Source organism: Hordeum vulgare, chromosome 2H, assembly GCF_904849725.1.
Source record: "Hordeum vulgare subsp. vulgare chromosome 2H, MorexV3_pseudomolecules_assembly, whole genome shotgun sequence".
Classification (NCBI taxonomy): domain Eukaryota; kingdom Viridiplantae; phylum Streptophyta; class Magnoliopsida; order Poales; family Poaceae; genus Hordeum; species Hordeum vulgare.
In genome coordinates, this window is record NC_058519.1 from 59,832,036 (window position 1) to 59,847,545 (window position 15,510).

General features: G+C 44.4%; 1 protein-coding gene across 2 annotated transcripts; it reads right to left on the minus strand.

Annotated features, from left to right (window-relative positions):
• Positions 1–3,330: 3,330 nt before the first annotated feature.
• LOC123424961 lies at positions 3,331–12,528 on the minus strand. Of its 2 annotated transcripts, none has more exons than XM_045108644.1 (8): positions 12,292–12,526; positions 11,268–11,403; positions 11,116–11,183; positions 10,207–10,614; positions 9,006–10,067; positions 8,344–8,556; positions 4,247–4,435; positions 3,331–3,747 (listed from the first exon to the last, which is right to left on the minus strand). In XM_045108644.1, exons 2-8 carry the CDS (start codon positions 11,401–11,403, stop codon positions 3,694–3,696), a joined length of 2,130 nt encoding a protein of 709 aa, XP_044964579.1. In that variant the 5' UTR covers positions 12,292–12,526; the 3' UTR covers positions 3,331–3,693. The 2 variants fall into 2 exon arrangements, with proteins under 2 accessions (XP_044964579.1, XP_044964578.1); XM_045108643.1 differs by lacking the exon at positions 3,331–3,747 and adding an exon at positions 4,996–5,333 and having other exon boundaries at positions 4,267–4,435; positions 12,292–12,528.
• Between the last annotated feature and the right edge of the window lie 2,982 nt (positions 12,529–15,510).

Genomic DNA, 15,510 nt, shown 5'->3' on the forward strand with positions numbered 1-15,510 from the left:
AGTGTAGCAGGGATCCCCGCACTGGAAGATCCAAGTCAACCGTGTCGCGTCTGTTTAGGCCTTGTTCGGTTAATCCTCCTTCCAAGGGGATTGGAAAGGATTGAGGCCTTGTTCGGCTTCTTTATATTTGAAGGGTTTGGAGGGGATTGAGAGGGATTAAATTCCCTATAAGTCAAATTCCATCTAAATTCCCTTCAATCCTTTTTAATCCCCTCCTGATAGGGATTAACCGAACAAGGCCTGAAGAGGAATTTGACTTGTTAGGGATTTAATCTCCTCAATCCCTGCCAAATCCCTTTCATTTTCCTGTCAACCGAACAAGGCTTCAAGGGGTTGGATGGTTGAACAGTGTTGAACCCCGTCGTATTCACAAGACATGCCCATCCTCAGGGCATGCTGGGATGCGGGCTCGCTCGCTGTTGCTCATGATGCACCTCGCCTTCTTTGCTTGGCATGTTATATGTATCCGAATCTATTGTATATATAGTGTTGGAAGCTAAGCTAGTACCATTTGCCGAATTCATGCGTCTACTCTTTTGCACCTGGTATCTTTGTTCAGTTGAAGCTGGTAGCGATGGTTCATGTGTTATGCTGCTTGTTCCGGTTGTTGCGCGGCATATGCATGCTCCTGTTTAATCTTTGAGTGCTTGGAGGTGTTGGCTGATGGTTGTCTCTTTTCATTCTATGAAAAGATGGAACCCTTGAAGGATTATGCTCTGCCTTTTATGTAGCATATTTTTTTGCCTATTTGAAAAATGGAGGGCCTCTGCAAATATACTCTCTGTTTCAAAATATTTAAAGTTTCAGCTTTGTCCTGAGTCAGTCTCCTTAAATTTGATCAACTTTATGGAAAATATGAACATCTACAACACCAAATTAGTTTCACTAGATTCATCATCTTATATATATTTCGTGTTAATAGATATTAGCATTTTTTTTCTATAATCTTGATCAAACTTGAAAGCGTCTACAGCTTCAAATACTTCGGAATGGAGGGAGTATACCCCTCTCAGAATACAAGACCCACGTGCATTTTTAGACCATTAGTTTGATCAACAAAATATGAATTATGTATTTATAAATAGTACACCATCAAAACAAAAATATGAATTCAGCTATATACCTTTTACCCGAAATACTATACTACTCCTATAGTATACACTAAGACAAATCATTGGTCCATGGAACATTTCTTTTTACCACAATGTAGTCAATAATATCTTCCAACTATTTTGTAAAGAAAGTGAGTAACATCTTTGTTTTTTTAGCTTGACTTAATCATAAGACGCTTAGTAAAAAAAACGCTCTCGCTCGTCTCCACGGGCGGCTCGGGAGCGACCTAGCCGCCGCCGTCAGCAGCCCACCCACATCCCCGTCCCCCCTCACCGCCGCCGGCAGCGATCGCTGGGCAAAGCCCGTGCGGCTCGGCGGCGGCGGGGCCCCCTTTTCCTCCTCCCGTTAGATGGTGGCTGGCGCGGGCCGGTGGTCTCGGCGGGAGCACGGGCGGCTGCGCGTGCTCGAGGCGGCGCAGAGGCGCGGGCACGCGGAGCGCTGGGGACGGTTGTTAGGGGCGCGATGGGGCGGCGTCGGTGTAGCCCAGATCTGTCGAGGGTGCGCCGCGCCGATCTGATGCAGGAGCGCGGGAGCGACGGGAATGCAGGGGGCATGGGAAGCTTGTGCTCGCGCGGCGATCTCCGCCGCGGGCGGTTGCTGGGGTCCGGCGGTGGAGTGGTGGTCGCGGTGTCTGGGACAGATCTGGGCTTAGGCAGGCCTATGGTCACGGGCGTGCACGGCCTGGGCGCGTGCTAGGCGGCCGGCTGGCGAGGTGTGCTGGGCGCGGGAAGTGTCCCCGGCGAGATGAGGGGTGAGATCCGCAAGCGGCGGAGCTCATGGTGGAGGGGCCTGAGCGACCTGCACGGTGCTTGGGTGGCGGCTTTTGCCGCAAGGGCACGCCCAGTGTGTGTCTGCGTGGTCTGGCATCGCATGGATGCCCTTCGGGGTGCGTGGATCGGAGGCCCATGATGATGGGGAAGTGCGCTCCGGCGGTGCGTGATGCGGATCTGGTCTCCGGCCGTCGGTGGTCTCCGCGAGGTGCGGTTGGCTGCGACGGGCCTTGGCGCTTCTTCGTCGATGGGCAACTTCGATGGTGGTCATGTTTGGTGGGCTAGCTGACGTCAATGCAAGATGATGTGCGGCTTAGGTGGTGTGGAGCTTGGTGAAAATCATGTCTTGGTCTCCGTGACGAGCGATGGTGGCGGCTATGGCCGTCGTTGACCTTCTTGGAGGCATCGTTGCTTGTTCTCCCACCCCTCCTGCGCGGATCTGGCCATTTTGGGTCTCTCCAGAAAAACCTTGATCTGTGATCGGGCGATGATGGCGCCTTGGTGTCGTACTCCCTCTTGAGAGCTTCGTTTTGGAAGCTTGGAGTCGGTGAGCGGGACCGATGGACGGCGGTTGGTGGAGGGTGTGGCTTCCAGATTTCTGTGGCAACGATGATGGTGGGAGCGATGTCGGCAACGCGGCAATGGTTGCGGTAGTCGACTCTTCTTCGGCGTGTTCACGGTTTTGCCTCGGTTTGTTTGTTGCTATGAAGTCGAAGCTGCGGCGAAGGGTCCCTGCGGTATACGATGACTGGCTACAGATAGCCTGTTCGGCGATCTTCGTAATGCCAGTCGTGCCTTGTTTTGTCCTACAGAGTTCTCCGTCAGAGCCAGAGCTGCGTTGTTTAGTCGTAGGTCGACATGTCGTCACAAGGGCGGGCTTTGCCCTGAGTGTGTCAGGGCGTGGGCTAGGCCCTTGTTGTACCGATTTTTGCCCAGTTTTCCGTGATTAACTAAGCAACTCTCTTCTACTTATTTAATAGATGAGGCAATCTTTGCCTTCATTTCGAAAAAAATAAGACGTTTAGTTATTTTGCAAAATTTTGCACATTCTTTGCCGATTCAATTTGCCTACTATCTATATTTTCTCTTGGTAAGACATCACAAGGAAAATAAGCTCACAAAAAAATACGGGTTCAATTATATACCTTTTATGCAATATAATATAATACTCCTATAATGTAGTAGACAAATCATCATCATAATATAATATAATACTCCTATAATATAATACCTTTTACGCAGAACATATCTTGTACACCGAAATGTAGTCAATAATATCTTCTTTTTGTAAAGAAACGTTAGTAATATCTTCTCTAGCTTGACTTAATCATAGGATGTTTGGATATATTTGCAAAATTTTCACACATTCTTCGTCGACTCAATTTGCCGTTTCTATCTATATTTTCTCTTTGGTAAGACATCACAAGGAAAATAAGCTCACAGAAAATGAGAAGCCTAGCAAGCATGCTACATGCAGCCTTAGATATCATTTGCTGGTCCAATCCTTCTTGTCAACCAAAATATTCCATCAGCCACATACAACCAACCAAACGGACACACATGGTAGTCACCATAAGATTGTTGTACCAATTTGTAAAACTATCTTACCCCGACGATGAAAACTAGATATATATATGGTATGTGTTTACTGGCAAACTATACATGGTCCATACAAAGTACAAACATTCTATAGCATATGTCAGGTTAACTTGTGTAATAGCGCCCACTCGCCGGATCAAACGTTTCTCGTTCGACCCCGTCAATGGCTCGTCAAATACTGTGACATGGTGAACAACCGCCCACTCCCAGATTAGTCCCAAGGCTCGTGGAGGTTCAGACTCTCCATGCTCGCCTCGATGTCTCCCTGCATGCGGAAATGGGCATGGTCAGAAACTATGGCATGACAATGCAAGGCAGCTGCAGGGTTCAGCTTCTGTAAACGACAGTGTCAACTAGATAGTTTGCAGGGGGAAAAGATCACCAGCCATTATATTTCATCTTTTATAATGTAGCTTGTATGTTACTAGAATTGATGAACCATCAATAATACACATATTGGATTGACATGGTGCAGACAACAACATAAGCCTGACCTTTCTGCATATTGGTTTTCTTTCCTTTAGCAGACAGACAGAAATTAAATACCAACTGCCTCTCTTGGGGAATATATGTGCATGTTCATGGGTTATATACTGTTTTTTCGATATTTTCCGGTTGCTGCATACTATATCTGAAGAACAGCTACAGTTAGGACGTTTAAAATAATAGGACAACAAAATATATACTCTTTCGATGTCTCCATTCATACAAGTGTTACTGAGTAGTAGGTTACCACACTACTGTAAAGAAAAAGATGTGCATACCATTGATTTCAAGTCATCTGTTCCAAAGTAAGATAGTCTGGCTTCATGCAACGAGTCTGCATTTATTCCCTTCCGTGCACAGCGAGTGTTTTCCTTTTCTTCATAAAAGTCAAAGTCGTCCAGAATTGATGTTCCATGGCGATAAGCCTTGAAAATTTTCAACACCTCCAAACCCTGGGGCAGGCCAATCTACATAGAAGTAATAAAGGATAAGATGGAAAAAAATATAGACAATGAGAACCTAAAGTTTAGTTGCAACAAAGCATATGATGAGAAATAAACTTGATATTAGGTATCAACAAATACAAACGTAAGAAAGCAGTAAACTGCACGCGTTCCCATGTGCAATTGTGTGAGATTGCCCCTGACCTCCACTAAGGCACCGCACCGATATCCAAGGCATCTCTAGTAATGGTGTGATGAGTTATCAGGGATTATTAGTGGATTTCGATATTTTACCTTTTTAAACTTGCAGGCCCTCTTTAAGTTGGAAAGATCGTAGGTGAGAGGTTGAACTAAAAATATTTGTCCATACTCCATAGATGCATCTCCTAACTGAATATTAGTCTTTACTCAGCTGCACGTATGAATATTAGTTGCTACTCGGCTGCACATCCTTTCCAGTTAATAAGTAACTTTATTATTTATCGCCATAGGCCAATACATAGATTTTTTTTCAAAAGTACGACCAATTTTGAACCAAATTCAAAAACAGTATGCACAAATAGAAAAAAAATCAAAAACAGTACCCGTCGGCCTCTGGTGGGCCGAAGAGAGGCCCGTCGGCCACTGGAAGGCCGAAGAGGGGCCCGTCGGCCACCCCCCAGGCCCAAGAGAGACCCGTCGGCCTCTGGCAGGCCGAAGAGTGGCATGTCGGCCTCTGGCTGACCGAAGAGGCTTGGTCGGCCTCCAGGCGGCCGATGGGCCCCTGGATAAGGCCGACCACTCCTTTCTTTCTCCTCTGACCACTCCTTTGACCCTCCCCCGTCCTCCAGGCTCCCCAGCTCCACCTCCCACTCCCGTTGCTCTCTGGTGCTTCCACCCCCGCGCCGATCTTTTCGCTCGTCCACCCATTTTCGTATCCAACCTGCGTAAACAATAGATCAGGGCTCTCTCCACAGGCCTACGGTACTTTTTTTGGCTTCTAACTCAATCAAATGTCAACTTTCAACTCGGTTGTGGATTCAGTTCTTATTGGTCACTGTTTAATTGCAGGTAAATGGCTTGCCCATTTTGTCGAGCTCCGGGTGGCCCTTGTTCTTCCTTTGATTCCGGTGCGTCTGTATTCACTGTGGTGCTGTATCGTCGATGTTCAAGGCGTGTTGTAAGATTCTATATCTTGTTTATCTGACTGTGGCATATGGTTGATGTTGTTTTGGTTGGAATGTATTTGAATGCCTTTGTTTATATGATTATGATGTTTGCTTCCATTCTTGTTGTAGTATGTTCCGTGCAATGTTAGATCACATCTTGCTCGGTACATTGAGGAGTGCAGAGATTTAGCTATTCGGAGGGGTGACACAGATATTGATCTTGCTCTTCACAACAGTGAGGGTAACTTATACCATGTTCTATTTAGACATGGTCGGATGAGCAGTAAATTCCATGGTTCTTCGTGGGAGGAACTTGTGAATGATTATGGTCCCCGTCATCGTGACATGATGACTATCGTGACATGATGACTGATAGGCTTGAGCACATGGAACTATGATTGGTGTCGATTTTCATCGAGATGGTGTTATGTTGTTCCCTTTACCCTGTGTTGGTAAGTTATTTGTTGGACTGATTTTCAATTTTGTTTGAGCTTATACGTTTTGCTGTTTGTGAAATTATTTTTTTGTAGCTCTTGAGGATCTGAGTGGAACTCAGAAGGAACTTGTTTACAGTTGTTTTTATAGTCGTGGTGTCACTCTGAATTATCATCAAATGTATGTCATATGTCGCGACAGCTCTTTGATGATAACTACATACTGTGTACTCCTTTTGTTCATAGGATGGATTCCATGAAATGTTATTTCTCAACATATGGTGAGCTTTGGTTTCGGGTATTTTTTATTTATTTGTTCTTTGTTCTAGCATACTGTTTTAAATTTGTAAGCTGAATATCATATAACTTGGTGTTTTTTGCCAGGTTATTCCTAGCATGGTTGCGAGGAGTTTGAAGGAATTTGTGTCAATTCCTAGGACTGGTTCTTTAACTCTTGAAATTACTTTGGATTCTGAAGATGATGATATATCCGTGAGCATTCCTTGTTCCTACTTTATTGGCTTGAGTGGTAGAATGGTGTTGAAGAAGGAAGGTTTCGGTAATTTTCTTCTGGCATCGTCTATTGAAGTCAACAATTTGGTGCTCATAACCTTCAAAGAGCGTGAACAGGAGCTAGTTATTGTTTTCAGCCATCTGCCATAGTGATCGTACTGTCTCGACCTACTATCCCTCCATTTTCTCCTCCGCCACTGGTTGCACTAAGGCATATGGGTGGATTCTTCGATCTCTGGAACGACTTAACAGGGACAACCAATGCTGGCTCCTATCTATCGGCATCAACTCCCACTTGACATTTTTATAGGATTTGGTTCCCAATGCATGAATACTGACAGAACAGACTTCAGGATCCAGCCCAAAACTAGTAGTCAACCAGTGCTTCAACTGCCTAATGTCCAGTCTGTCCGGGTCTGAAAGTGTCATGACGCCTTTTTTAAACTCGCTAAGATCAACCCCCAACTCATTATATCGAACATTACCAGGGCCGTAATAAACAGTCAAATTTACTGATTCAAACATTTTCACCTGTCAGACATTGCCAGCTTCTCATTATTCGCAACGAACAAATTTACACTAAATTAAACCTACGTACACTAAATAATCCTATACTAAAATAAACCTACACTAAATAAACCTACGTACACTAAATAAACGTACACTAAAAATGACTACACTAAATAAACTTACACTACCAAAACGTACACTAAAATGACTACACTAAATAAACTAATTTTACGTAACCAAAACTAAAAAAATGGGTATACCTTCGACGCGTGTGTCCCCTTCATCTTCCTCTCCACCACACCACCTCCTCACCATCCACACCCCCACCACACCACCATGGCTCCTCCAAACGCACAAAAAACTACCCCATGGCACAAAATGAGACCGTAGGCCGGTGGAGATGGGTATGATCTATTGTTTCAATGGATTGAATAGGAAAATGGGTGGAGGATGGAGGAGATCGGAGGGGGGGGCAAAATAAGGGAAGAAAAACGAGAGAGAGAAGAGGAGCCAGCGCTGAGGAGGAAGAAGGGCTCGGTCGCCTTATCCAGGGGCACTTCGGCCTCCTGGAGGCCGGCGGGCCATTCGGCCACCCACAAGCCGACAGGTGGCTCTTCGGCCGCCAGTGCGCCGACGGGCCCTCTTCGGCCCACCAGAGGCCGACGGGGTACTATTTTTGAATTTTTTTTCTATTTGTGCATACGGTTTTCGAATTTGGTCCAAAATTGGTCGTACTTTTGAAAAAAAATCCAATACATATGCAATATTGATTCATTTTGATATGCTTGTCGCGTTGAACACAATAGTACTTGAAATTTGGAACTGAGCAGTTCAAATAGAATGTGAAATGGATGCACGGCATAGGAGATAACATTTCAACCTAGCAAAAGAAAAGAAAAAAGATCCATGCAGTTCTACTAGGAATCTGCAGCTTTACTCTATTTGTACTATAAAATCCCTACTAGGATTCTGCAACTTTACTATCTTTGTACTATAAAATCCCTCATGTTGTTTTCTACTCCCTCCATTCCAAAATACTTTTCGTCGTTTAGTTGACCACAACAAGTATTTTGGAACAGAGGGAGTAGAAGAAACACAAAGTCAGGAAAGAGAGAAATGACCGTGTAAGTGATAAAGGAAAGGCACAGTGTTAGCGGCATGCAACTAGTAGCATGCTAGATGAGTCCAGGTAATATACTGATTCACATAGGAGCACTGTTGTTCACAGGAGGAATTTACATAAACCTGCTATACTCTGAAACCAACCAAAGTAGCATCTTTTTCTGGAATAAAATTTTCTTACAGAAAGACAGGCGAATCATGGTACCTCTTGAGTGTCCCTGCTGAATGTAACGGGTCTGTTGTCATTATTTTCTAGAGTGATATGTTTGAAGAGCCTATTCGGAATGTCCTTTACAATGTGCCAAACAACAGGGAAAAAACCATTCCATTTATTTTGTTGCCAGAAGTCCATGGTCTTCTTGAAATCAACAGGACCTAACATCTCAGCCAATCCTACAAACTGCCCACTGGTATTAACCTGAAACAGAGAATACAATGGAAGGCTGAAAAACCTGTCTCGAAAATATTCCAGTTCATACAATAGCATTACACCGAACAATTTACTTCAATATTCCATTCAAATCTAGTGAGGAGCGTCAGTGAATTAAATGCATCTGTTTTGGATATAATCATCATTCAATGTGATTGCAAGGGGAGGGCGCATTTCAGGGAAATTTGAATTCAAGAAAAAGAAATACAGCGCATATTTGATATAACAAGCCTACTGAACAAACAAAACAAAGGGTAGAATGCAAATAAACATCACGCTAGTAAGTAGAAACCAAATCTTGGCTATCATTCATTACTGTTGTTGCTTATTATCTCAGATGAACATACAACTTAGCAGATACTAGGGCTCTTAAATGCTTTTGCTGCTGTGAACTGGAAAACGATAGACACTAAGAATGGCATTTGAACATTACTCACCGAAAACAAGAGGAAGACAGGACATTTTGTGCCCTTCTCCTTCATTAAAATCTGGGCATCATGGAAAGCGGTATCGAGCTTACTGTTCCCATTCGGTGTACTTGCCCAGACATTGTATTTGATACCTTTATGAATATCATCTTCACTATATGACTTTATCATGAAGAACTTGGCATGTTCATACTGAACTGAGAAGTCCGATTTGTTAAATTGGTCCCTACGGACCAATGGGCTCAAGATATCTTTCTTCACAGTAGGTGTTGGTGTATTATTCACTTTGCTTGCACGGGGACCACAAACTTGGTCCCTTATCTCCTCAGAATTTCTTGGTGGGTTATCCCTCCTGTTATTTCTGAAGTTCGTAGTGCTGTTTACAACTCTGTTAGACACCCGTGGTCTTGTGGCAGTATGCCTGGTTGCAGTCATCTTGACTTGCTGATTACTAACAATACCATGGGAAAAATTGTCTCTTGGCTGCCTGTTCCCACGAAAAGGACCTTGCTGGTAGCTTGATAATTGACGTGCCTCGGCATCATGGCACCTTTGACCAGAATACAAAGGTATCTTATCTCGGTAGCGCCAGTGGTGAGACATTGTTGGAACCTGCTCACCATAACCCTGTCTACTTGAGAACGAGGGGATGTCAGTACCATACTGCTGCCATTGTCTTGGGTATGAAATGCCATTAGACTTATGAGAAGACAGAGAAGGGATCTCATCATGATAACTCCGTCTACTTGAGAGCGAGGGGATTTCAGCACTGTAGTTCCACTGATTTGAGCATGAAATGCCATTAAACTTCTGATTAGATAGAGAAGGGATTTCATCGCCATAACCTTGTTTACTAGAGAGCGAGGAAATTTCAGCACCATAATGCCATTGGCTTGAGCGTGAAAGCACCCCACTGCCATTACACCTCCGACTAGACAGAGAAGGGATCTCATCGCCATACGTCAGCCCTCTAGGTAGTGAAGAGCCCCGGCCCCCATTTTCGAAGCACCATCGACTTGAAAACGAAGTAGCCTCATCAACAGAGCGGCCCCCTCTGGGCATATCAACTATCTGTATCAATGAGAATCCGTCAACAAGGGATATTCCTACACACAAAAAGGTTTTGACTTTTTACTACATATGTCAGATACACAACAATATATACATGTAATCTTTTCTTTCTAGTACAACTAATGGTCCAAAGATATACCTCACTGCGGCATTCAATCGATTGACCATTGCAGTTTGTGAAAGCAGTAAATCGATCCGATCCTTTGTAGTGATGCTCTGTGTGACAATCGAAGCTACAATCAACTTTAGCTGCTTCAGGATATGATCTTCTCATGTGAGGACCAGTAGTAGGACATGACATAAGATAATCACGCCTTGGCGCAAAGATATCACTTTTGGTTCCACTTTTTGCCATTACATGCCCTGATGCATCTGGATTGCCTGGCATTGCTTCCAATGATGAAGAAGACTCCCAAGAACAGCTCGATAAAGGAAGGTACGGCTGTTGCCTATCATATTCACTTCGTGGTGACATTGCTTCCTTGGGATATGCATGTGGCCGAATGTCAGTAGCATACTTGCAGTCTGAAGACTCTGCTTCATAATCCTGAGAAGGGAGGGAGTTGTTTGAATCCCGGTGAGCAAAATCATTAAGTCTAATATAGAGCATGTTATCCACAAATTGCATGCCTTCATTAAAACATACTTTACTTTTGCACATACTTGTCGAACAAGTGAACAATAATTATATTAAATGTGCCATGTTAAACAATGGTACAACTCAGCACATGCATAAAATGCAGCAATGTTTCCACTTAAAGATCCATGAGAATGTGATTGCATACTTCACTCCTGAATGTTCATGTCATACCGACAACAAGCTGAAATGTCAAATCATATTGGTAATAAATACAATGTTCTTGGGTGTTATGCTCAAGTAATCAAAGATTTGACATATCTATCTAGTCAGTTGGACAGAAGCAAATACTTTTTAGTTCAGAAAAATACAACCCAAATTATACAAGAGGCAGTGTTTGATTTTTTTTAATACGAATAGACAGTGCTGTAAAAATGTATGAGTAAACAACAAACGGTATACACTCAATACCAGAAACGACAAAGCCCTGTTTGCATGAGAAAGAAACTCGGCATCCTCTTCACTCTTCACACTGTCCCCTGCAGGACGAGAAAGAAATTGACAGCAAAATAAGAACCAAGACCCAAAAAGATCTTAATCAGATTTGTATATAGGACACATACAAGGCCAAGGCGAGGAATCGCCGTCTCCCTCAGCAGCGGCATCGCTCCAAATGTTTTTTTTCATGAAGATGGATGAACCGTTCTCTGTAGCCGGTGTTGCCGCCACCGAAGCAGGCGGATCGCAGGCTTCCTTCATCTGCCAAACAAATGCGATGAAGTAAACACAAGAACTGGTGTATCATTAGATATATAACAATATTAAGTCGTGGTTCATTCGTGGAGTGCTGCAAACGACCAACACCAAGGGTGAAATGCTCGGCATGTCAAATCAGCTACATGTCATTGGATCATTTACTTATAAAAAGAAAATCCCTGACGAGGATCGTGTGCATGCGCATAACTTGTACAGTAGTTTGTTTCCCTAGTGCAAGAGCCATCATCAGCTGGTCATGAGGTGGATCTACATAAGAAGATGCCACATTCATTCATTCATAAAGGTGGCATCATCCACCCCCTGGTCTGGTAGACGGATGTTTTTTTATTTAATGTTGTATGTATGTATGACCAAACACTGACAGACAGGGGGCAAATATTCTAGTCTAGTAAGTAGCAATAATAAAGACCATCAATCAACAAGCATCCAGGCAGTGTGTCAGTGAGTGAGTGAGTGAATCGATCCACGCCGCCGCGCGGAAGGGCAATGGATTCTGCGTCCGTCCAGCCCAGCCGTGCAGGAAATCCCCACCCCGCCGGAAGAAAGGCGAACGATGGAGTCTTTATTACGTATTTGGCCGCGCGCATTCCCCGGCCGTGTCGACCAAGACGCCTGCGCACAGTTGCGGAATCCCGTCCGGAAGAAGAAGAAGGCCGCGGCTGGCGCGGAACCCTAGGACGGACGGACGGATTCGGGGGCTGGGCGGTGGAAACCGCCGGCCGGACGCATTGGATTGGATTTTTTTACTAGACATAATATATAGTATAAGTATAAGAGGAAAGAAGAAGAGAAGGCGGCCACGCGGCGGGAACTGGCGGAGAAAAGAAGAGAGGAACGGAGCAGCACGATCTGTGGAGGGGGCTGGCGTACCTGGCCTGCCGGCGAGGGGACGGCGGGCGAGCGAGCGAGCGAGCAAGCGATCGATCCCCCAGTCCGTGCTAGCCCCCACGGCCGAGGAGGAGGAGGAGATGGCGCTGCGTGGTGTCAGCTCGCGATGTCGGCGGGCGGCGGTGGATTTGTTGGCGTCGGGGAGGAGGGATTTGGGGGCGATAAGGCGAGAGACGGGGACGGACGGAGGCGAGGAAGAAGGGAGAGTGGGAGCGGAGAGTGCGTGCGGTTCCGTTACCCTTCCTGTGCTGCTCGAGCGCGGCCCGGCCCGGCCCGGCCAGACGGCCCTCGAGACGAGCGACAAAGGGTTGTGGCCCAATATGTTTTTCTTCCTGCGTTGCTGCTGTTCGGCCTGAGTGGCAGCTCCCATGTACTCCCTCCCTCACAAAATAACCGTCTTAACTTTATACTTACTTTAATATAAAATTATGAAAAACGCTAACCCTCTACCGGCTGATCAGGCGGAGAGCTCCGCCACCCGCGCAGTCGTTGGATCGCTTGATCCATGTTTGGTCACATGTTTGGTCACGCACGTTCGTATGCATAGTCTGTTATTTCTCTTGTTGTTTCTGCAACACGACCACTGTTGCAGAAAGAGGAAGGATTTTTTTTGCAACAAAGCGATTGTTTAAGAAACTCGAGCGTTGTCTCAGGAATTATCGGGTGCCCAGTCGAAGCGCGCGCAAAGAAAAAAACTGGAACAAAACGATTGTTTCAGAAACTCGAGCGTTGTCTCAGGAATTACCGGGTGCCCGGCCGAAGCACGTGCGAAGAAAAAAAACTGCAACAAAGCGATTGTTTCAAAAACTCGAGCGTCATTTCAGGAATTACTGGATGCCCGGCCGAAGCCCCGCGTGCGGATCAGCTGAATGGAGATAATCAAACGGCTGTGAAGATGGCGGATCATTGGAAATAATCCGCCGGTGAACTTGTAGCGTTGCCCTAAAATTATACTAAGATTGAGACCCTTATTTTAGGACAGAGCAGGTAGTTCGGTGCACTAAGGGGATAACCCTATTCACCGCGCAGGGGCAGCGATGCTAGCAACAAGAGATGTGTCGCCCGGTTTCAGCTACAGTCATATCGTCCAACCGGTTTTAGGAAACCTCCTAAGGTCCCAAATAAACGTTCTAAATTTCAATTAGTTTCCGTTTCTTAAAAATATTTATAACTTTACAAAATGTTCAGGATTTTTGAAAAATATTATGGATTTTCAGAAAATGTTCTGGGTTTCCAGAAAATGTTCGAAATATCAAGTTTTTGTTCAATTTCGTAACTAAATTTGTGTTTTAAAATTGTTCTTATATGTCAAAATTGTTTTTATATGTCAAAATTGTTCTTCAATTTTTAAAAATGTTCTCTCTTTTAAAAATTATTTCAAACTTCAAAAATTTATTGTTTTCCATACTTTGTTCATAAATTCAAAAAAGATTTGGATTTTCATAAAATGTTCTTCAAATTTAAAAAATGTTTTGTGCTTCATATACAAAAGAAAAGGAAAAAGGAAAAAAACAACCCAAAAAAGAAATAAGCAAAATAGAAAGAAAGTAACAGAATAAAAGGAATCAAAGCTAGGCCGGACTAGTCAGGACGACCCCCGTGCGGCTAGGGACTTCGTGCCACAACGAGCGGCAGGTTGGAGCTCCCCTCTAAGAGCATTTACAACCGAACCCTTCAAATGATCCCCATACGTCGGCGGACGCGCCCGGTCAATGACCAAACAAGAGCGAGAAGAAAAAAAAATATCCAACCGGACCCATCACATCGTTTCTATATGCGCGGGCTGTCTACGAACCCTCATATTCATCTCAAATATGGGGAGTATATGAGGGCTCCCGGACGGACCTGGACGCGTCCGGTCAGTCCGTCACATAGGATGCGACCCCAACCCGGACCACCTTTTTCTTTTCTTTATTCATTTTTTCTTTCTCTCTCTTCCTCTCCACCAATCACGTGCAAGCGACCAGACACATGAGAAAGAAAATAAGAAGTGTGGTTGCATGAACGGACAAATAGGGGACATGTCCGGTCACTGATCAAGCGTGTCCGCGGTTGTTTGAGGGACCGGATTTGCAAGTTTCAGTTGTAGATGTTCTAAGAGCAACTCTAGCCATCTAAAAAAAAGCAACTCTAGCAGACCCCTATAAGTCTCAAACGTGCAAAATAACCGTCATTTTTTCTGCATAAAAAAGGTGTCTTGATCAGACCTCGTATCGATCATGAAACTTAAAAAAATTGCAGAGCACGGTAAAAATTCTTCCTCAACCTCTGAATTTACGGGTTGGGGGGCGACCCGAGCTAGATATACACATAATTGAGAGTGAAGAACAAATGTACTACCTCCGTCCTGAAATACTTGTTCTAGAGATGAATGTATCTAGATTTATTTTAGTTATAGATACATCTATTATATTCATTTATAAAACAAGTATTTTCGGACGGAGGGAGTATAAGTGAATCAACCGGTAACTGTTTAGAAGAAAATTAATCCTTATGAATATACCCTGTTCTAAACACAGTTTTATCACCTCAGGAATCTGAGCCAAGCAAACGGTGTTGCAGCTGTACTAGTAATTCTTAAACAAAGCCAAAGAGTGTGAACTCTAACAGAGCCTAACAATCATCCTCTCGCTTGGAATAAAAAGGTCGTCGCAGTTATCCTCTCTCTCTCTTTCCTATGAATCGGGATGAATTAGTTTGGAAGAGAAGAGTATGCAAATGTCTCCAAGTGAACTAATCGGTAAAGTTTTCCAAGTGAATTAGTCCTTGTAAACATAGCCCTAAATATAAATGAGAATCCATGAGGCAAATAAAAATAAAAATATATTGATCTCCTTCAATACCTAAATTGCAAAAAGCTAGTTGTACTACTCAACCTATCTTTGATGTGTTCCCATTGCAAAACTGGAATCCTCAAATAAATTTGCTGGAACTCCACTGAAACTGCTGCCAAGTGCTATATGGACAGAGCTGGCCCGTGTTTCAATTCCAGTAGCTACTCCATCTGGACTGAAACTGCTGACAAGTGCCAACCGAACAGAGCTGGCCCGTGCTATATGGAATTCCTGCCTTTGAGTTTCAGGTGAGGAGGCTACAGAACCTGAATACGTACTAGAGCCAGATCTGGGCAAGGACGGAGCCAGCATGCAAGCATAGGGGGGAGGGGCAAGTTTATACATGGAAGGGGCAAAGTTCATATGA